Source organism: Oncorhynchus masou, chromosome 29 (assembly GCF_036934945.1).
Source record: "Oncorhynchus masou masou isolate Uvic2021 chromosome 29, UVic_Omas_1.1, whole genome shotgun sequence".
Taxonomy (NCBI): domain Eukaryota; kingdom Metazoa; phylum Chordata; class Actinopteri; order Salmoniformes; family Salmonidae; genus Oncorhynchus; species Oncorhynchus masou.
The window spans coordinates 77,711,146-77,734,000 of record NC_088240.1 but is presented as its reverse complement, the minus strand read 5'-3'; the positions used below and the strand labels follow the sequence as shown (position 1 = coordinate 77,734,000).

General features: G+C 42.2%; 1 protein-coding gene across 1 annotated transcript in view; it reads left to right on the top strand.

Moving 5' to 3' along the window:
- LOC135521323 (voltage-dependent calcium channel gamma-7 subunit-like) overlaps positions 1-22,855 on the top strand; it is a 41,278-nt gene that overhangs the window by 7,179 nt on the left and 11,244 nt on the right. Inside the window, exons 2-4 of the mRNA XM_064947239.1 lie at positions 4,686-4,881; positions 5,381-5,467; positions 7,712-7,852. Of these exons, the coding sequence (XP_064803311.1) occupies positions 4,686-4,881; positions 5,381-5,467; positions 7,712-7,852 (424 nt within the window). The remainder of the gene's footprint in view (positions 1-4,685; positions 4,882-5,380; positions 5,468-7,711; positions 7,853-22,855) is intronic.

The window sequence follows — 22,855 nt, the reverse complement described above, 5'->3', positions numbered from 1 at the left end:
CTAATAAGCCACAACACCATTACATCGGTATGTTAAAGTAATTATCACCTAATAATCCACAACACCATTACATCAGTATGTTAAAGTAATTATCACCTAATAATCCACAACACAATTACATCAGTATGTTAAAGTAATTATCACCTAATAATTCACAACAGCAAATCAGTAGTATAAATAACATATGCATGTAGAGTTTTGCTAGCCGTTTCCATAGTTATCCTCCGTTCACTGTCTGTCTGTCTTCCTTCCTGCCTGTCTTTTTATCTGTTTCCCTCTGTTGAATCTGTCTCTCTCTCCACCCTATTCTTAATTCCCTTCTCCCAGCTCTTTAAGTCCCTCTCCGCCTGCCTGCCCCCATCCCTTCCAATCCTCCAATCCCTCGCTCACAAAGCTAGGCTCCATTCACTCTTCCCTCTCCATTCATCTCTCCTTCCCTCTACTTTCATCCCTCCTTCCCTCTACTTTCATCCCTCCTTGCCTCTACTTTCATCCCTCCTTCCCTCTCCATTCATCCCTCCTTCCCTCTCCATTCATCCCTCCTTCCTTCTCCATTCATCCCTCCTTCCCTCTCCATTCATCCCTCCTTCCCTCTCCATTCATCCCTCCTTCCCTCTCCATTCATCCCTCCTTCCCTCTCCATTCATCCCTCCTTCCCTCTACATTCATCCCTCCTTCCCTCTCCATTCGCTCCATTCACTGCACAATAAGCACATCCAAAAGATATGCCTTCTCTCCCAGCATGCTTTTCCAGTGGGACGTCACTCTGGGTAGAAGCTGCCCATAGCCACAGGTCTAGAATCAGCTTCCCCTCTACACATCCTATCCTTAACCATTAGTGTGATAAATGAGAAACTGAGCATAGACTGGAAGCTTATCTCCGACGAAGACAGTTACTCTGAAACAGCATTGAGGACCACTGACCAAATGACTCTTCAGGGTGATGTGAGGACACAATGGACAACAGCAGTGTACAAGAGCAGTGGACAGGCTCCATTCCCTCTTCCCTCTCCATTCATCCCTCCTCTGCTTCATCCCTCCGATTGTGTCGCAAATGGATGATGAATGAACACACAGGGTGAATTAACACACACACACCCAGCGTGCTGACTGGGGAGAGAGGATATGCAGTGCAGTGTTGGCCAGTCAACAAGCACTAAGGCCTGGAAAGTTAATGTCGGAATCACAATGGAACCTGTGTGTGTGCTTGTTGATGATCATTAACTTGGCCCTCATCATCTCTCTGCCCTTCGATCTTTTCTGGGATTGGTTCCCAAATGCATGTGTTGTAACTCCTTTTTAGTGACAAAATTACATATTTGTGTGACCTTGCAAAAAAGCACATGTTAAATTTGCAGTTTCAATGTGAGATAGCTGTTTTCACATGTATTAAATTTAGAGTTCACATGTTAACACCATCTTTTCACATGTGCCTCACAAAACTTTTACATGTGAAAATCTCACTTTCTCATGTGGAATCAAATGTAAAAAACTAACTTTAACATATGATTGTTTTTCACATGTGAACTTGCAATTCCACATGTGAAAGTGAAAATCTAATTTGCAGTCTCACATGTAAGAAAACTCCACATTTACTCCAATATTTGTAAACCAAGTAAATGTAAACAAACACTGTATAGCTTAAAAACTATATAGGTTAAAACTATAATTTTGATATCATGGATGGTCAGTCCAGAGCGCAGGCTATGGATTCCAGAGTGGTTGCATTTCTCCATCCCCATCCATCAGCTTTTTACCTAAACTGTGTCGGGGAGCCCACTTTGTTAAAGTTGCAATTAAGGATGGCAGCCAATTTTCTAGTGAGTAACCTACTTTTTGTGCCATTAAAATATCAAAATATATTTTAAAAACTGATGTCACAAACACAATTCTTAGTATTGCAAACAAACAAAAAATATATTGAAAGCAAAACATAAACCCAAATGTATTGGTAGTAAAATTTATATTGCAAACCATTTTTCAACGCAAGAGTACATAATTTGTAAATGGATACAAAACAAATATTTTCTGTGAAACATTTGGTATGATACTGTAATTAAATAAAACGTCTCTCTCTTTCCTGCAGGTTTCCCTATAGTTGGTTACTTTACCCTGGCATTTGCTGTCACTGCCTTTTTTCAAGTGTTGCACATTCCAGCATCATGCTACCCTGCATCCCACTGCTGGTTTGCCTCTGAAACTAAGCAGGGTCGTCACTGGTTGGTCCCCAAATGGGAGCCCAGACGGGTACACCAAAAAGCCGGATTAGTGATTTAGCGAGATCTGTCAAAACCAGAATTTGTGCAATCTCGGAATTTCCGCCTCCAGAAAGAGAGCTTGAAAGAGAGCCTTATCATCAGATTCTTGTTCTTCACTATGGCCTGTCTCCTTGGAAAATCCACTTGACATCGGAGCCTGCATTGTTCGCTGTACTTTACAAAGGGAACACATTTTTGGACCTCAAATATATCCTTTAGATCATTCAGAAAAATCTATTTTTGAATGTTATCGTTTTTCCGCACAATCATTCATATATCTAAAAAAACTGACTGCTCGGTCAACTATGTGTATTGCTTAGAGATTTTCTTTCCACTGGAAATGTCCTGTACAATGTGGGCGATGCTGAACTATATGGCAAGGCAACGGTGTGTAAAGCCGGAAGAAGTCTGCCTCTCATTGAATATGTTTTTTTATGTCTATGTTGCATTCCCTGGCCATCAAGTTGTCCAAATAGTCAAGGAGAACTTTTATAGAATGCAGGTACAATAGGCTGCGATCAGTTGACTGCCAGCGATGCTTTGCTAATCTCAAATTAATAAATCTAGGCAACATGATAAAAATAATACATCGCCTAATTCATCCTGCAGATTTTCCAAACATCATTGGTGCTATAGATGGCCACATATCTCCCATTCAAACACCCTCTGGAGCAAATGAAGGAGACTACGTGAACTGAAACAACTTTAACAGCATAAACAAACAGGTAGCTACTGAATACTGTAGCCTAAACTATCACCAAACCAAATCATTTTCACAAAAATTCAATGATCTTCCTTCCTTCTTTGGTCAGGTGATTTGACTCCCATGTGGTTACAACTAAACATTGAACAACATTGCTGCCGCTGTTGTCACGCGAAGCACTCTATGACTTCAATACATTAGTATTATAGTGGCTGTTCCACTGGATGTCAGAAGGTGTCACTGGATGTCAGAAGGTGAATTCACCAATTTGTAAGTCGCTCTGGATAAGAGCGTCTGCTAAATGACTTAAATGTAAATGTAAATGTATTCATCCTACATAGGCTATGGAATGGTCCTACCATTGCAATTGTGACATAGGTTACTACAATTGACATATTAGGCCAAAGCCTTGACACTTAATATCACCAGCGCTGCAATAACAGTGCTCTATAAAGTGAAAGCATTGTTCCTAATTAACCATATGTGTAAACTAGGCCTATTAGATATTGGAACCATTTAACACTGTCTGCAATTTTCTGCCAGGCTCCCTCTCTGGCTTTTGTGGCAGCAGATGTATTACTTTTGGGAGAAATATCTGAACATATTTGTTGTGTTGTACAATTGTTTCTTGTTCTAGACTTCTGAAATATTGGGCTCTGTCTTTTGACTCCATATCTGCAATTTTTTCTGTCATCGAAATGAGGACCTTTTTGAAGGTTGCGTGCACGCGCCAGCTGGTCAACCAATCTGCGCTTCACTTCAGCCGAATACCTTAAACGAAAAGCAGCGGTTCTGGAACCAAGAAATCCTGGACTTCCTCATCTGGTTAAGAAAAGCCTGATATGTTCAGGAAATCCTGAATTTGTGTGTGTGTGTGTGTGTGTGTGTGTGTGTGTGTGTGTGTGTGTGTGTGTGTGTGTGTGTGTGTGTGTGTGTGTGTGTGTGTGTGTGTGTGTGTGGTATTCAAGCTACTGTAGCCCCTGACATGTTGTGTAGTGGTTAATATTACAAAGGGTGGTTTAGAAATAAACTCTTTCTCTCAGCATGACTTCTGAATGAGGTATCCGTCTCCCTCCCTCTCTCTTTCTCTCAGCATGACTTCTGAATGAGGTACCTGTCTCCCTCCCTCTCTCTTTCTCTCAGCATGACTTCTGAATGAGGTACCTGTCTCCCTCCCTCTCTCTTTCTCTCAGCATGACTTCTGAACGATGTACCTGTCTCCCTCCCTCTCTCTTTCTCTCAGCATGACTTCTGAACGAGGTACCTGTCTCCCTCCCTCTCTCTTTCTCTCAGCATGACTTCTGAACGAGGTACCTGTCTCCCTCCCTCTCTCTTTCTCTCAGCATGACTTCTGAACGAGGTACCTGTCTCCCTCCCTCTCTCTTTCTCTCAGCATGACTTCTGAACGAGGTACCTGTCTCCCTCCCTCTCTCTTTCTCTCAGCATGACTTCTGAACGAGGTATCTGTCTCCCTCCCTCTCTCTTTCTCTCGGCATGACTTCTGAACGAGGTACCTGTCTCCCTCCCTCTCTCTTTCTCTCTCTCTGTAAATTAGTTTAATCTAAAAGTCTCACTTAAAATTAAAAGAGTTCTCTGTCTCTCTCTCTTTGCTTTCTCTCGCTCCTCTCTGAAGACTTCATGCAATAAGTCTGACTTATCCTTGCTCTCTCTCCTTCTCCCTCCCTCCACTCCCTCCTCTCCTCCCGCTCTCCCTCTGTCTCTAGATGAGTTCATGCAGTAGCAGAGCGCTGACCATCCTGTCCACGGTGTTTGGGGCGTGTGGTCTGCTGCTGGTGGGCGTGGCTGTGTCTACAGACTACTGGCTGTTGATGGAGGAGGGCATCGTGCTGCAGCAGAACCAGAGCATGGAGGTCAAGATGGCTCTGCACTCTGGCCTCTGGAGGGTCTGCTTCGTGGCAGGTACATATGACCTCTGACCCTCAATAGCAGTGGTCAACTGACCAATCTGCTCCGGATAGAATTAGCCATAGTCAATCTAGGATCAGTTCACTCCTTCTAAATCTGAACGTTAACCATTAGGGGAAAATGCAACACAGGACCTTATATCAGTGCAACTTCACAATCTCAATTTTATATACCAAATTATTTTTTCATTAACGTATGCAAGGGCAGACTGGCCATCTGGCATTTTTGGAAATTGCTAGATGGGCTGGTCCATTTTTTGCCTAACCTGTTTTATTTGTGCAAAATTATAATTAACTGGCAAAACATGGGGGCCTCAAATAACAAAATGGGCCGGTGTGGGGGGCTCATACAAAAAAAATGGTCCATTGTGTTAGAAATGGTAGGACAGATTTTTGGTCCCAGTCCACCTCTGTATGTATGTATCTGCCTCCCTCTCTCTTTCTCATGCAAGCCTCAATTTTATACACTCCTCTTTCTTTCCCTTCTCTCTCAGGGACAGAGAACGGGAGATGTGTGGCGTCAGAGTATTTCACTGAGCCAGAGATAGAGATCACCACAGAGAATACTGCTAATATTCTGAGTGAGTATACTGTACCTTACACTTACAGCTTTACACTGCACACTCAGCATAGAGCTCACCAACTTGTAGCCCTAAAAAACGGAAATGAGTTACTTCTGGTTTGTTCAGCCATTAAGGGCTCGTTGGCCAAAGCCTATGGGGAAATTAATTGGGTTTTTGGATAAACAGAGAAGAAAATAAGTTCTAGGGTTAACACAGGTTTAGGAGATCTTATACATTTTGTTCTATGAGATAATAGCAGTCAGTTAACATGGCATGTATTCATTGTTATGAAGCAGCTTTGTAATTTATGTGTTTGTTATGATTACATACAGTTGAAGTCGGAAGTTTGCATACACTTAGGTTGGAGTCATTGAAATTAATTTTTCAACCACTCCACTAATTTCTTGTGAACAAACTATAGTTTTGGCAAGTCGGTTAGGACAACTACCTTGTGGTTGACACAAGTAAATTTTCCAACAATTGTTTCTAAACAGATTATTTCACTTATAATTCAATGTATTATAATTCCAGTTTACATACCCTAAATTGACTATGCCTTTAAACAGCTTGGAAAATTCCAGAAAATTATGTCATGGCTTCAGAAGCTTCTGATAGGCTAATTGACATAATTTGTGTCAATTGAAAGTGTACCTGTGGATGTATTTCAAGGACTACCTTCAGACATTGCATCTTTGCTTCACATCATGGGAAAATCAAAAGAAATCAGCTAAGACCTCAGGAAAACAATTGTAGACATCCACAAGTATGGTTCATCCTTGGGAGCAATTTCCAAATGCCTGAAGGTACCATGTTCATCTGTACAAACAATAGTACGTAAGTATAAACACCATGGGACCACGCAGCCGTCATACCGCTCAGGAAGGAGACGAGTTCTGTCTCCTAGAGATGAATGTACTTTGGTGCGAAAAGTGCAAATCAATCCCGGAACAACAGCGACCTTGTGAAGATGCTGGAGGAAACAGGTACAAAAGTATCTATATCCACAGTAAAACGAGTCCTCTATCGACATAACCTGAATGGTCGCTCAGCAAGGAAGAATCCACTGCTCCAAAAACGGCAAAAAAAGCCAGACTACGGTTTGCAACTCCATATGGGGACAAAGATTGTACCTTTTGGAGAAATGTCCTCGTCTGATGAAACAAAAATAGAACTGTTTGGCCATAATGACCATCGTTATGTTTGGAGGAAAAAGGGGGAGGCTTGCAAGCCAAAGAACACCATCCCAACCGTGAAGCACGGGGGTGGCAGCATCATGTTGTGGGGGTGCGTTGCTGCAGGAGGGACTGGTGCACTTAGATGGCATCATGAGAGAGGAAAATTATGTGGATATATTGAAGCAACTTCTCAAGACATTGTCAGGGAGTTAAAGCTTGGTCGTAAATGGGTCTTCCAAATGGACAATGACCCCAAGCATACTTCCAAAGTTGTGGCAAAATGGCTTTAGGACAACAAAGTCAAGGTATTGGAGTGGCCACTACAAAGCCCTGATCTCAATCCCATAGAAAATTTGAGGGCAGAACTGAAAAAGCATGCATGAGCAAGGAGGCCTACAAACCTGACTCAGTTACACCAGCTCTGTCATGAGGAATGGGCCAAAATTATTGTGGGAAGCCTGTGGAAGGCTATCCGAAACATTTGACCCAAGTTAACCAATTTAAAGTCAATGCTACCAAATACTAATTGAGTGTATGTGAACTTCTGACCCACTGGGAATGTGAAGAAAGAAATCAAATCTGAAATGATTTATTCTCTCTACAATTATTCTGACATTTCAGATTCTTAAAGTAAAGTGGTGATCCTAACTGACCTAAAACAGGGATTTTTGCTAGGATTAAATGTCAGGAATGGTGAAAAACTGAGTTTCAATTGATTTGGCTAAGGTGTATGTAAACTTCCGACTTCAACTGTAAATGCTTAAAAACTCACAAAAAGTGACGTTAGCTGATAATTATCTCATAGAACAAAATGTGTAAGGTCTCCCTAAGCCTGTGTTTACAACATACCTTATTTTTGGCGTTTATTCAAAACCTCTCCAAAACCCCAATTAATTTCCCAATAGGCTTTGGCCAATGAGCCATGGCGAAGTTGATACCTACAAAAAGACGCCATTACCATTGCTCTCTAATATGGTTAGCACATAACATTTTACCTCTAATACTGTGACCCTGTAGAGATGGTGCAGACAGCCACTCAATTTCCCATGGTGTCTCAGCTATGACCTCTAACACTGTGACCCTGTAGAGATGGTGCGGACAGCCACTCCGTTCCCCATGGTGTCTCTGCTCTTCGTCTTCACGGCCTTTGTCATCAGTAACATCGGACACATCCGGCCCCAGCGCACCATCCTGGCGTTCGTCTCCGGGATCTTCTTCATCCTCTCAGGTAGATAGGCCACTCCATCTGGCCTTGATTATTACTGCCTTCATCCATCCTCTCAGGTAAACAGGCCACTCCATCTGGCCTTGATTATTACTGCCTTCATCCATCCTCTCGGGTAGATAGGCCACTCCATCAGGCCTTGATTATTACTGCCTTCATCCATCCTCTCAGGTAAATAGGCCACTCCATCTGGCCTTGATTATTACTGCCTTCATCCATCCTCTCGGGTAGATAGGCCACTCCATTTGGCCTTGATTAGTACTGCCTTCATCCATCCTCTCAGGTAAATAGGCGACTCCATCTGGCCTTGATTATTACTGCCTTCATCCATCCTCTCGGGTAGATAGGCCACTCCATTTGGCCTGGATTATTACTGCCTTCATCCATCCTCTCGGGTAAATAGGCCACTCCATCTGGCCTTGATTATTACTGCCTTCATCCATCCTCTCGGGTAGATAGGCCACTCCATCTGGCCTTGATTATGACTGCCTTCATCCATCCTCTCAGGTAAATAGGCCACTCCATCTGGCCTTGATTATTACTGCCTTCATCCATCCTCTCAGGGTGATAGGCCACTCCATCAGGCCTTGATTATTACTGCCTTCATCCATCCTCTCAGGTAAATAGGCGACTCCATCTGGCCTTGATTATTACTGCCTTCATCCATCCTCTCGGGTAGATAGGCCACTCCATTTGGCCTTGATTAGTACTGCCTTCCTCCATCCTCTCGGGTAGATAGGCCACTCCATCTGGCCTTGATTATTACTGCCTTCATTCATCCTCTCGGGTAAATAGGCCACTCCATCTGGCCTTGATTATTACTGCCTTCATCCATTCTCTCAGGTAAATAGGCCACTCCATCTGGCCTTGATTATTACTGCCTTCATTCATCCTCTCGGGTAAATAGGCCACTCCACCTGGCCTTGATTATTACTGCCTTCATCCATCCTCTCGGGTAGATAGGCCACTCCATCTGGCCTTGATTATTACTGCCTTCATCCATCCTCTCGGGTAGATAGGCCACTCCATTTGGCCTTGATTATTACTGCCTTCATCCATTCTCTCGGGTAAATAGGCCACTCCATCTGGCCTTGATTATTACTGCCTTCATCCATCCTCTCGGGTAGATAGGCCACTCCATTTGGCCTTGATTATTACTGCCTTCATCCATCCTCTCAGGTAAATAGGCCACTCCATCTGGCCTTGATTATTACTGCCTTTATCCATCCTCTCGGGTAGATAGGCCACTCCATTTGGCCTTGATTATTACTGCCTTCATTCATCCTCTCGGGTAAATAGGCCACTCCATCTGGCCTTGATTATTACTGCCTTCATCCATTCTCTCAGGTAAATAGGCCACTCCATCTGGCCTTGATTATTACTGCCTTCATTCATCCTCTCGGGTAAATAGGCCACTCCACCTGGCCTTGATTATTACTGCCTTCATCCATCCTCTCGGGTAGATAGGCCACTCCATTTGGCCTTGATTATTACTGCCTTCATCCATCCTCTCGGGTAAATAGGCCACTCCATCTGGCCTTGATTATTACTGCCTTCATCCATCCTCTCGGGTAGATAGGCCACTCCATTTGGCCTTGATTATTACTGCCTTCATCCATCCTCTCAGGTAAATAGGCCACTCCATCTGGCCTTGATTATTACTGCCTTCATCCATCCTCTCGGGTAGATAGGCCACTCCATTTGGCCTTGATTATTACTGCCTTCATCCATCCTCTCAGGTAAATAGGCCACTCCATCTGGCCTTGATTATTACTGCCTTTATCCATCCTCTCGGGTAGATAGGCCACTCCATTTGCCCTTGATTATTATTACCTTCATCCATCCTCTCAGTTAAATAGGCCACTCCATCTGGCCTTGATTATTACTGCCTTCATCCAACCTCTCGGGTAAATAGGCCACTCCATTTGGCCTTGATTAGTACTGCCTTCATCCATCCTCTCGGGTAGATAGGCCACTCCATCTGGCCTTGATTATTACTGCCTTCATCCATCCTCTCAGGTAAATAGGCCACTCCATCTGGCCTTGATTATTACTGTATGTGTCCATATCCTCTGTCACTCCTGAATCATGTTAATTTGAACAAGGCTTATCTGTTTGTGATGATTCATATCTGGCCCCTTCTGTCTCGTTCCAACTGTGATTGATTATTGCTGTCTTCATCCTGTTTCAGCCTAGCCACTCCATCATTGCTCTATTTTTACTTTTGGATGTCTCCTGTACCACCTCAACAGGGTCTGACCATTATTACTGCAAATAATATCTCTGAATAAGGTCAAGTTGAGCAGAACAATCACTGGTGTCATCAGGAATTTCTGTTGACAAGGGTTCATTCTAAAATATGTCGACATACAGTACCAGTCAATAGTTTGGACACACCTACTCATTCCATGGTTTTTCTTTATTTTTACTATTTTCTACATTGTAGAATAATAATGAAGACATCAAAAACTATGAAATAACACATGTAATCATATAGTAAACAAATCAAAATATATTTTATATTTCAGGTTCTTCAAAGTAGCCACCCTTTTGCCTTGATGACAGCTTTTCAGAATCTTGGTATTCTCTCAACCAGCTTCATGAGGTAGTCACCTGTAATGCCTTTCAAATAACAGGTGTACCTTGTTAAAAGTTCATTTGTGGTATTTCTTCTTAATGCGTTTGAGCCAATCAGTTGTGTTGTGACAAGGTAGGGGTGGTATACAGAAGATAGCCCTATTTGGTAAATAGCAAGTCCATATTATGGAAGAACAGCTCAAATAAGCAAAGAGAAACAAGAGTCCATTATTACTTTAAGTCATGAAGGTCAGTCAATCCGGAAAATGTCAAGAACTTTGAAAGTTTCTTCAAGTGCTGTCGCAAAAACCATTAAGCTCTATGATGAAATTGGCTCTCATGAGGACCACCATATGACTGGAAGACCCAGAGTTACCTCTGCTGCAGTTCATTAGAGTTAACTGCACCTCAGATTGCTGCCAAAATGAATGCTTCACAGAATTTATGTAACAGACACATCTCAACATCCACTGTTGTTAAGGGATTTTTGATCAATAATGACTAATTTTGTATACATTTCAATGAGGACTGACTAATCAGAATACTGTTATGTTACTGTATACATGTATGAATTTTATTTTAATCCTAGTACTGAATATAATGTGTGTAATTATAATCAAGAATTAGAACAATGACTGTCTGTTCCTTGGTAGAAACGAATGAACTTATCGTCAGACTGGCGAGAATGCTTATCTACACAGGAAGACCTTGGCTTGGTCATAAATTATCTATACTGGTGGGGGTCGATGTAGGAAGGCTTGAGAACTATACTGCCATTGTACCGGAGTGGAGGAGAGACGGGACAGTTCGAAACCTAATGATGTCATTTTCAGTTTATAACCTGTTGTAAATTGTATCATGTTCAGTACTCTTGAGAATAGACGCCGGTGCTTGATTTTGAGACTGGTCTCCGCCCATTTTATGCAAATAAGTTTCTTATAAATCCTTAGAAATGGGCTGAGTGTATTAATTTAATAGTGTATTAAACATATAGGAATTTAATTCCTCTAACAACTGTTCAGTGAAGTCTGCGTAAATCAGTCGTTCATGGCCGAATTGCTGCAGAGAAACCACATCAAAAGGACACCAATAATAAGAAGAGACTTGCTTGGACCAAGAAACATGAGCAAATGACATTAGACCAGCGGAAGTCATCTGTTCTTTGGTCTGATGAGTCCAAATTTGAGATTTTTGGTTTCAACCACCATGTCTTTGTGAGACGCAGAGTAGGTGAACGGATGATCTCCGCATGTGTGGTTCCCACTGTGAAGCATGGAGGAGGAGGTGTGATGGTGTGGGGGTGCTTTGCTGGTGACACAGTCTGTGATTTATCTATAATTAAAGGCACACTTAACTAGCATGGCTACCACAGCATTCTGCAGCGATACGCCATCCAATATGGTTTGCGCTTAGAGGGACTATCATTTGTTTTTCAACAGGACAATGACCCAAAACACACCACCAGGCTGTGTAAGGGCTATTTGACCAAGAAAGAGTGATGGAGTGCTGCATCTAAAACCCCTGGCCCCCACAATCACCCGACCACAACCCAATTGAGATGGTTTAGAACCGCACAGTGATGTTGAACCGCACAGTGAAGGAAAAGCAGCCAACAAGTGCTCAGCATGTGGGAACTCCTTCAAGACTGTTGGAAAAGCATTCCAGGTGAAGCTGGTTGAGAGAATGCCAAGGGTGTGCAAACCTGTCATCAACGCAAAGGGTGGCTACTTTGAAGAATCTAAAATCTAAAACATATTTTGATATGTTTAACACTTTTTTTTGTTACTACATGATTCCATATGTGTTATTTTATAGTGTTGATGTCTTCACTACAATGTAGAAATGTAGAAAATAGTACAAATTAACTTCTTAACGCTACCCATCCCTTAAGCGGGATAATTGTCATCAGCAACGCTGAATAGCATAGTGCCACAGTCAAATAATATTACCTAAAATATTTATATTCATGAACTCACAAGTGCAATATTGCAAAACACAGTTTAGCCTCTTATTAATCCACCTGTCGTGTTAGATTTTGAAATTATGCTTTACAGCAAAAGCAATCCAAGCGTTTGTGTAAGTTTATCGATCGCACAAGAAAACATTAAGTACACTTAGCATCAGGTAGCTCTGTCACGAATATCAGAAAAGCAATCAAATTAATCGTTTTCCCTTGATCTTCGGATGTTTTCACTCACGAGACTCCCAGTTACACAACAAATGTTCCTTTCGTTCTATAAATATTATTTTTAGATCCAAAATACCTCCGTTTGTTTGTCGCGTTATGTTCAGAAATCCACAGCAAAGAGCCGTTAAGACAACGCAGACGAAAATTCCAAATAGTTTCCATAATGTCCACAGAAAAATGTCAAACGTTTTTTATAATCTATCCTCAGGTTGTTTTTAAAATATATAATCGATAATATATAAACCGCAAATGTCTTTCACAGTAGGAGAGGGGAAAACAATGACTGTCCAAATTCTGTTGCGGGAGCAAAACTCATGTGAACACTTGACGTGACATTATCGTTCTGGCTCATTTTTCAAAATACAAGTCTGAAACTATGTCTGAAGACTGTTCACACCTTGAGGAAGCGATAGGGAAAGGAATCTGGTTCATATCCCTTTACATCCAGCAAAGGGAGGCTATGGAACATGGAGTTTTCAAAATAGAAGCCACTTCCTGTTTTTATTTTCCTAAGGGTTTCGCCTGCAATATCAGTTCTGTTATAATAACAGACAATATTTTGACAGTTTTGGAAACTGTAGAGTGTTTTCTATCCAATACTAATAATAATATGCATATATTAGAAACTGAGACTGGCCGAGCTGGCCGTTTACAATGGGCACCTTTTTATCCAAGCTACTCAATACTGCCCCTGCAGCCATAGAAAGTTAAGAAAAATCCTAGAATGAGTAGGTGTGTCCAAACCTTTTGACTGGTAGTGTATTTTGTATTGTAAATCAGAGAAATATCTATCCTCTGTGAAGCTGTTTAGGGACTTTTCTGCTTTGTAGTTCACTCTCCTGACCAGGAGGCAGCAGTGATGAGGGTGCTCCATATTCTCTCTATGGAAGAGAGAGAGATGAGAAGATATCAAGAATGGCACTCAAAACATAACAATTCACCTATGATATGTTAGAAAAAACAGGTATATTATTTAAGGCCAAAAAAACAGTCATTATAATCACTTTCCTGCCTTTGCTGTGGTTTGTTTGTAACACACGGTCCTGGCATATATCTCTGTCTGTCTGTCTGTCTGTCTGTCTGTCTGTCTGTCTGTGAGTGTATTTTAGTATGCCAGTGTTACTTATTTAGGTAAAGATGATGAACTTCTACATTATAACTGACAGGACATGGTTTCCATGCACTTTCCTTTTATATTCACAGCCTATACTGACTGACAGGCTCCCAGTGTAGAGGATAAAATAAATAAGCATAAATATGGGTTGTATTTACAATTGTTCAATTGTTCTTCACTGGTTGCCCCTTTCTTGCGTCAACAGGTCACAAGTCTTGCTGCCGTGATGGCACACTGTGGTATTTCACCCAGTAGATATTTGAGTTTATCAAAATTGGGTTTGTTTTCGAGTTCTTTGTGGATCTGTGTAATCTGAGGGATATATGTCTCTCTAATATGGTCATACATTTGGCAGGAGGTTAGGAAGTGCAGCTCAGTTTCCACCTCATTTTGTGGGCAGTGTGTACATAGCCTGTCTTCTCTTGAGAGCCAGGTCTGCCTACGGCGGCCTTTCTCAATAGCAAGGCTATGCTCACTGAGTCTGTACACAGTCTGTGATGGTTTTGTTATCAAAGGTTTGGGAATCACTTCCTTTTAGGTGGTTGTAGAATTTAGCAGATCTTTTCTGGATTTTGATAATTAGTAGGTATTGGCCTAATTCTGCTCTGCATACATTATTTGGTGGTTTACGTTGTACACAGGGGCTATTTTAGCAGAATTCTGCATGCAGAGTGTCAATCTGTTGTTTGTTCCATTTTGTGAATTCTTGGTTGGTGAGCGGACCCCAGACCTCACAACCATAAAGGGCAACGGGTTCTATAACTGATTCAAGTATTTTCAGCCAGATCCTAATTGGCATGTCGAATTTATTGTTCCTTTTGATGGCATAGAAGGCCCTTCTTGCCTTGTCTCTCAGCTCGTTCACAGCTTTGTGGAAGTTACCTGTGGCGCTGATGGTTAGGACGAGGTATGTAACGTTTTTTGTGTGCTCTAGGGCAATGGTGTCTAGATGGAATTTGTATTCATGGTCCTGGCAACTGGTCCTTTTTTGGAACACCATTATTTTTGTCTTACTGAGATTTACTGTCAGGGCCCAGGTCTGACAAATCTGTGCAGAATATTTAGATGCTGCTGTAGGCCCTGCTTGGCCCCATTCATTCTTTCCTTTACACGGATCAGTCGTCCTGGTCCCTTTGCAGAAAAACAGCCCCAAAGCATGTTGTTTCCACCCCATGCTTCACAGTAGGTATGGTGTTCTTTGGATGCAACTCAGCATTTTTTTAACCTTTATTTTACTAAGCAAGTCAATTAAGAACAAATTCTTATTTTCAATGACGGCCTAGGAACAGTGGGTTAACTGCCTGTTCAGGGGCAGAACGACAGATTTGTACCTTGTCAGCTCGGGGATTTGAACTTGCAACCTTTCGGTTACTAGTCCAATGCTCTAACCACTAGGCTACCCTGCCGCCCATTCTTTGTCCTCCAACCACGACGAGTTGAGTTTTTACCAAAAAGTTCTATTTTGGTTTCATCTGACCATATGACATTCTCCCAATCTTCTGGATCATCCAAATGCTCTCTAGCAAACTTAAGACGGGCCCGGACATGTATTGGCTTAAGCAGGGGGACACGTCTGGCACTGCAGGATTTGAGTCCCTGGCGGCGTAGTGTGTTACTGATGGTAGGCTTTGTTACTTTGGTCCCAGCGCTCTGCAGGTCATTCACTAGGTCCCCCCGTGTGGTTCTTTGATTTTTGCTTACCGTTCTTGTGATCATTTTGACCCCACGGGGTGAGATCTTGCGTGGAGCCCCAGATTGAGGGAGATTATCGGTGGTCTTGTATGTCTTCCATTTCCTAATAATTGCTCCCACAGTTGATTTCTTCAAACCAAGCTGCTTACCTATTGCAGATTCAGTCTTCCCAGCCTGGTGCAGGTCTACAATTTTGTTTCTGGTGTCCTTTGACAGCTCTTTGGTCTTGGCCATAGTGATGTTTGGAGTGTGACTGTTTGAGGTTGTGGACAAGTGTCTTTTATACTGATAACAAGTTCAAACAGGTGCCATTAATACAGGTGCCATTAATTAATTCTTAAAGAATGTTACAGGTCTGTGAGAGCCAGAAATCTTGCTTGTTTGTAGGTGACCAAATACTTATTTTCCACCATAATTTGCAAATAAATTAATACAAAATCCTACAATGTGATTTGCTGGATTGCTTTCCTTCTAATTGTGTCTGTCATAGTTGAAGTGTACTATTGAGGGAAATGACAGGCCTCTCTCATCTTTTAAGTGGGAGAACATGCACAATTGGTGGCTGACTAAATAATTTTTTGCCCCACTGTGTTTTTGTGTGTATATATATATATATGTGTATATATATGTATATATGGTTGTATATGTATGTTGAAGAGGGTGGTTCTTAAGCTGCATCCCTGTCTCACCCCACAGCCATGTGGAAGGAAATATGTGTGTTTTTTTGGCAATTTTAACCTTGTTTGTGTACATGGATTTTATAAAGTTGTATGTTTTTCCTCCTACATCACTTGCCAAATTGAGGCAAAAGCTTTTTTGAAATCAACTAAGCATGAGAAGTCTTTGCCTTTGTTTTGGTTTGTTTGTTTGTCAATTAGGGTGTGCAGGGTGAATATTTGGTCTCTCTCTCACACACACACTTTGCTCCCTCAGAGTACTCTCTCTCTCTCTCTCTTTTAGTGTCATTGTTAACTTGATATGGCTGCAATCCCACTACCGGGATTGATATGACAACTACCAGTGAAAATAGAGGACGCCAAATTCAAACCACAGAAATCTCATAATTACAATTCCTAAAACATACATGTGTTTTATATCATTTTAAAGTTAATCTTGTTGTAAGGGAATTCACCCCCGTAGTGGACAAAAATGAATGGCAAATTATTGGCATAGGACAAACCATGTACACATTGGCCAATACCACCCAAAGCGGCGTTGATTCATGCAAAGTTTACTTCTATTGCCATATGGGTATTGCCAGTTGTAACACTTCAAAAATCCAACAGGTGGCGATTGCACTCCACCATGGTTTTTCATATTGATATTGGACTCCAAGTCAACATCCAAAAGCCAAATTTTGAAAAAATGAATTTTTTGAAAAAAACGTATCACCCCTTAAAAAAGTGCTTTCTGGACCGTTTTTCGAAATTCTTTCGCTTTTTTTGACAATTACACATGTATAAGAACTGTATGAAAATACTTTTGTCCAATTTTATTATCATAATTTTTTAAATTTTTTTACTTGCGCATTATTGCATATGTTTTGTCCATTTGCAATATGATTTCATAGGAAGTCAGAAGTCAAAAGTCAAAAATTCTTAAATTTCATAAAAAACTTCACACACCCCTAAAAAAGTGCTTTCTGGACCGTTTTTCGAAAAATTTTCGCATTTTGTGTCAGTTACACACGTATAAGAACTGTATCAACATACTTTAGTCATATTTTATTATCATAATGTTTTTTTTTTTTTTTTTGCTTGTGCATAAGGCATATGTTTTGTGGGGGCCAAATGTCATAAGAAATTTGACATGCTCAAAAATCCTTCAGAAATGCAAAATTGACTGGCCTGATGAACTCGGGATGGCCGGGCAGTGATTGTTGTTCCTTTCAATCACTCGTGGTGTTGATTTCATCATGTCCATTTGTTTATGTTTTCTCACTTTTGCAAAGTCACTGTGCATTTGCCATATGGTTAACTGGGCATTCACCATCACCAATTTGTCATGCCATAAAAATCATGCAGGAATGCCAAATTGACTGGCCCGATGAACTCGGGATGGCTGGGCAGTGATTCTGGTACCTCTCCATCGCTCGTTTGGGTTGATTCCAGAATGTCCATTTGGTGATTTTTCTCACTCTTTCAAAGTCACTGTGCATTTGCCATATGGTTAACTGGGCATTCACCATCACCAATTTGTCATGCCATAAAAATCATGCAGGAATGCCAAATTGACTGGCCCGATGAACTCGGGATGGCTGGGCAGTGATTCTGGTACCTCTCCATCGCTCGTTTGGGTTGATTCCAGAATGTCGCTTTTGGTGATGGTACCTCACCGCTTAAACATATTGCTAATGGACAAGAGTCACCTGCAAGTCACCGTCCATCAGTCAATTTGATATCATTCAAAGCTAACTATTGGAGGCACTGTCAGTCTCTACGCACCCCAATGATACGTCCCTCCATCCATGTTGTGTATCTGTGTGATTTAGTTTTCCTTTGAATTTTTATGGGAAAAATGACTGATTTACAGTTCATGGGGGTTGCCTAATCATATATATGAAGTTTTGGAAAGATCTGATATTTTTAACCCCTCCAAACAGCCCATGAGACACCAATTATGGCACTTCCGGTTGGCACAGGAAGCTGTAACTCAACATACATCCTCATTGGGGTATTCCATTAGAGAATCCTGAGTTTTAAGTCTTTACCATGAAAACTGACTGATTTACACAGGGTTCAATGCACTATGTCCATCAAATTGCAGGCAGTGTATGGGTATACACTTTTAGGGCGATTTGGACCACTTCCGGTTGGTCCAGGAAGCTTAGAATCGACACAGGTAGACCTTATAGTGGTCTGATGGACTGGTACCAAAGACAGGTTCATACAGCATTCATAACCCATATAGACTCCAGGTTGTATTTAGTGGAGCAGCCAATGTATTCCTATGGGGAGAGAAGTCAATGAACACAGTTTTTATGTAAACACCTTCTTTTGACTGTGAAGGGTTAATGTCACACGGTCAAGGATATGCTTGGACAGATCAGGAGGACCTTAGGAACAGTCCTGTGGTTGAATTGTCTTTCTAAACCTAACGGTTCCGCCGCTGTCACCCAAAATCAAATGACGTACTGGTGAAGGCTTCATATTGGGCCTATTTTTCTCATGGTCGCCGCGCTCAGACCGAGCGAGCTACGGTCAAGCGGGGCACCTCGTTGGACTCGGCACAGTCTGGACACTATGGTCATGCCATTGTTTGTGTTGATTTCATCATGTCCATTTGGTCATGTTTTCTCACTTTTGCAAAGTCACTGTGCATTTGCCATATGGTTAACTGGGCAGTCACCATCACCAATTTGTCATGCCATAAAAATCATGCAGGAATGCCAAATTGACTGGCCCGATGACCTCAGGATGGCTGGGCAGTGATTTTGGTACCTCTCCATCGCTCGTTTGGGTTGATTTCAGAATGTCGCTTTTGGTGATGGTACCTCACTGTTAAAACATATTGCAAATGTTCCTTACTTTTGCAAAGTCACTGAAAATTTGTGCAGGAATGCCAAATTGACTGGCCCGATGAACTCGGGATGGCTTGGCAGTGATTCTGGTACCTCTCCATCACTCGTTAGGGTCGATTCCAGAATGTCCATTTGGTGATTTTTCTCACTCTTTCAAAGTCACTGTGCATTTGCCATATGGTTAACTGGGCAGTCACCATTACCAATTTGTCATGCTATAAAAATCACGCAGGAATGCCAAATTGACTGGCCCGATGACCTCGGGATGGCTGGGCAGTGATACTGGTACCTCTCCATGGCTCTTTTGGGTTGATTTCAGAATGTCGCTTTTGGTGATGGTACCTCACTGTTAAAACATATTGCAAATGTTCCTTACTTTTGCAAAGTCACTGAAAATTTGTGCAGGAATGCCAAATTGACTGGCCCGATGAAGTCGGGATGGCTTGGCAGTGATTCTGGTACCTCTCCATCACTCGTTAGGGTTGATTCCAGAATGTCCATTTGGTGATTTTTCTCACTCTTTCAAAGTCACTGTGCATTTGCCATATGGTTAACTGGGCAGTCACCATTACCAATTTGTCATGCTATAAAAATCACGCAGGAATGCCAAATTGACTGGCCCGATGACCTCGGGATGGCTGGGCAGTGATACTGGTACCTCTCCATGGCTCGTTTGGGTTGATTTCAGAATGTCGCTTTTGGTGATGGTACCTCACTGTTAAAACATATTGCAAATGTTCCTTACTTTTGCAAAGTCACTGAAAATTTGTGCAGGAATGCCAAATTGACTGGCCCGATGAAGTCGGGATGGCTTGGCAGTGATTCTGGTACCTCTCCATCACTCGTTAGGGTTGATTCCAGAATGTCCATTTGGTGATTTTTCTCACTCTTTCAAAGTCACTGTGCATTTGCCATATGGTTAACTGGGCAGTCACCATTACCAATTTGTCATGCCATAAAAATCATGCAGGAATGCCAAATTGACTGGCCCGATGACATAGGGATGTCTGGGCAGTGATACTGGTACCTCTCCATCGCTCGTTTGGGTTGATTTCAGAATGTCGCTTTTGGTGATGGTACCTCACCGCTTAAACATATTGCTAATGGACAAGAGTCACCTGCAAGTCACCGTCCATCAGTCAATTTGATATCATTCTGACACCAAACTGATACAAACTGACACCAAACCCACTTTTCCCAACTCATTTAGGAGCCAAGTATAACATACTTCAGAGCTGGCCCAAAATTCACAAGGCCTTCAGTACAAAACATTAAAAAACCATAAAACACATAGTTACTTTCTAGCTCCGGGGCCAGTTCGGACATTATGTGTAGTCCTATGTGAGGCGACCCCGAATCCCGAGTTTCGGCTCGATAGGTCATTTGGTGTCCGAGTAAAAGCCTAATTGGTGCTGAAAATCCACTTTTTTCCATGCCTTGCTACGGGGTCCTTGAATGAGCTATCGGACCGAGATGTTGGGTTCTGTCTCTATGGGCCGAGACGGTCACAATGCACCTAGTCTTGTGTCTCTGGGACATTTCTAAATGTCGCCATTTTCGTAATGGTCAAAATGAATTGAAGTCATTGCAAATGTTCGACGCTGTTTCTCGGTCCGAGAACCTCCTAGAGCGCCGTAACTCACCACGCACTATCTACCTGAGGTCTAGAACAGGATTCTAAAGTTTCGGAACTCTAGGTCTGACGGTTCTTTTTTAGCTCGAACAAAGCTAACTATTGGAGGCACTGTCAGTCTCTACACACCCCAATACGTCCCTCCATCCAAGTTGTGTATCTGTGTGATTTATTTTTCCTTTGAATTTTTATGGGAAAAATGACTGATTTACAGTTCATGGGGGTTGTCTAATCACACAGATGAAGTTTTGGACAGATCTGATTTTTTTAACCCTTCCAAACAGCCCCTGAGACACCAATTATGGCACTTCCGGTTGGCACAGGAAGCTATAAATACACACATGTCTTGACTGACATAGAAACCTAGGGAATCCTGAGTTTTAAGTCTTTAAGTTGAGAATTGACTGATCTACACAGGGTTGAATAATGCAGAGGCCTCGGCACCTTTCGAGGTGATGTACATCCAAATACCTTTTGGGTCAATCTAACCACTTCCGGTTGCTCCAGGAAGCTTAGAATCGACACAGGTAGACCTCATAGTGGTCTGATGGAATGTCATAGAAGACAGGTTCATACAGCATTCATAACCCATATAGACTCCAGGTTGTATTTAGGGGAGCAGGCAATGTATTCCTATGGGGAGAGAAGTCAATGCACACTGTTTTTTGTAAACACCTTCTTTTAACTGTGAAAGGTTAATGCCACACAGTCAAGGTTAGGCTTGCACAGATCGGGAGGACCTTAGGAACAGTCCTGTGTTTGAATTGTCCTTCTAAACCTAACGGTTCCGCCGCTGTCACCCAAAATCCAATGACATTGTGGTGCAGGCATCATTGTGGGCCTATTTTTCTCATGGTCGCTGCGCTCAGACCGAGCGAGCTACGGTCAAGAGGGGCACCTCGTTGGACTCGGCACGGCCTTGGGATTATGTTTATGCCATTGCCTGCTCTCTGTGTCTTTAAACACCACGCTTTGTCACTCCATCCTTGCTGTGTGTGTGTGTGAGAGCTTTTCTTTGACATCTGTTGGGAAAAATGACTGATTTACAGTTCATGGGGGTTGTCTAATCACACATATGAAGTTTTGGACAGATCTGATTTTTTTAACCCTTCCAAACAGCCCCTGAGACACCAATTATGGCACTTCCGGTTGGCACAGGAAGCTATAAATACACACATGTCTTGACTGACATAGAAACCTAGGGAATCCTGAGTTTTAAGTCTTTAAGTTGAGAATTGACTGATCTACACAGGGTTGAATAATGCAGAGGCCTCGGCACCTTTCGAGGTGATGTACATCCAAATACCTTTTGGGTCAATTTAACCACTTCCGGTTGCTCCAGGAAGCTTAGAATCGACACAGGTAGACCTCATAGTGGTCTGATGGAATGTCATAGAAGACAGGTTCATACAGCATTCATAACCCATAAAGACCCCAGGTTGTATTTAGGGGAGCAGGCAATGTATTCCTATGGGGAGAGAAGTCAATGCACACTGTTTTTTTGTAAACACCTTCTTTTAACTGTGAAAGGTTAATGCCACACAGTCAAGGTTAGGCTTGCACAGATCGGGAGGACCTTAGGAACAGTCCTGTGTTTGAATTGTCCTTCTAAACCTAACGGTTCCGCCGCTGTCACCCAAAATCCAATGACATTGTGGTGCAGGCATCATTGTGGGCCTATTTTTCTCATGGTCGCTGCGCTCAGACCGAGCGAGCTACGGTCAAGAGGGGCACCTCGTTGGACTCGGCACGGCCTTGGGATTATGTTTATGCCATTGCCTGCTCTCTGTGTCTTTAAACACCACGCTTTGTCACTCCATCCTTGCTGTGTGTGTGTGTGAGAGCTTTTCTTTGACATCTGTTGGGAAAAATGACTGATTTACAGTTCATGGGGGTTGTCTAATCACACAGATGAAGTTTTGGACAGATCTGATTTTTTTAACCCTTCCAAACAGCCCCTGAGACACCAATTATGGCACTTCCGGTTGGCACAGGAAGCTATAAATACACACATGTCTTGACTGACATAGAAACCTAGGGAATCCTGAGTTTTAAGTCTTTAAGTTGAGAATTGACTGATCTACACAGGGTTGAATAATGCAGAGGCCTCGGCACCTTTCGAGGTGATGTACATCCAAATACCTTTTGGGTCAATTTAACCACTTCCGGTTGCTCCAGGAAGCTTAGAATCGACACAGGTAGACCTCATAGTGGTCTGATGGAATGTCATAGAAGACAGGTTCATACAGCATTCATAACCCATAAAGACCCCAGGTTGTATT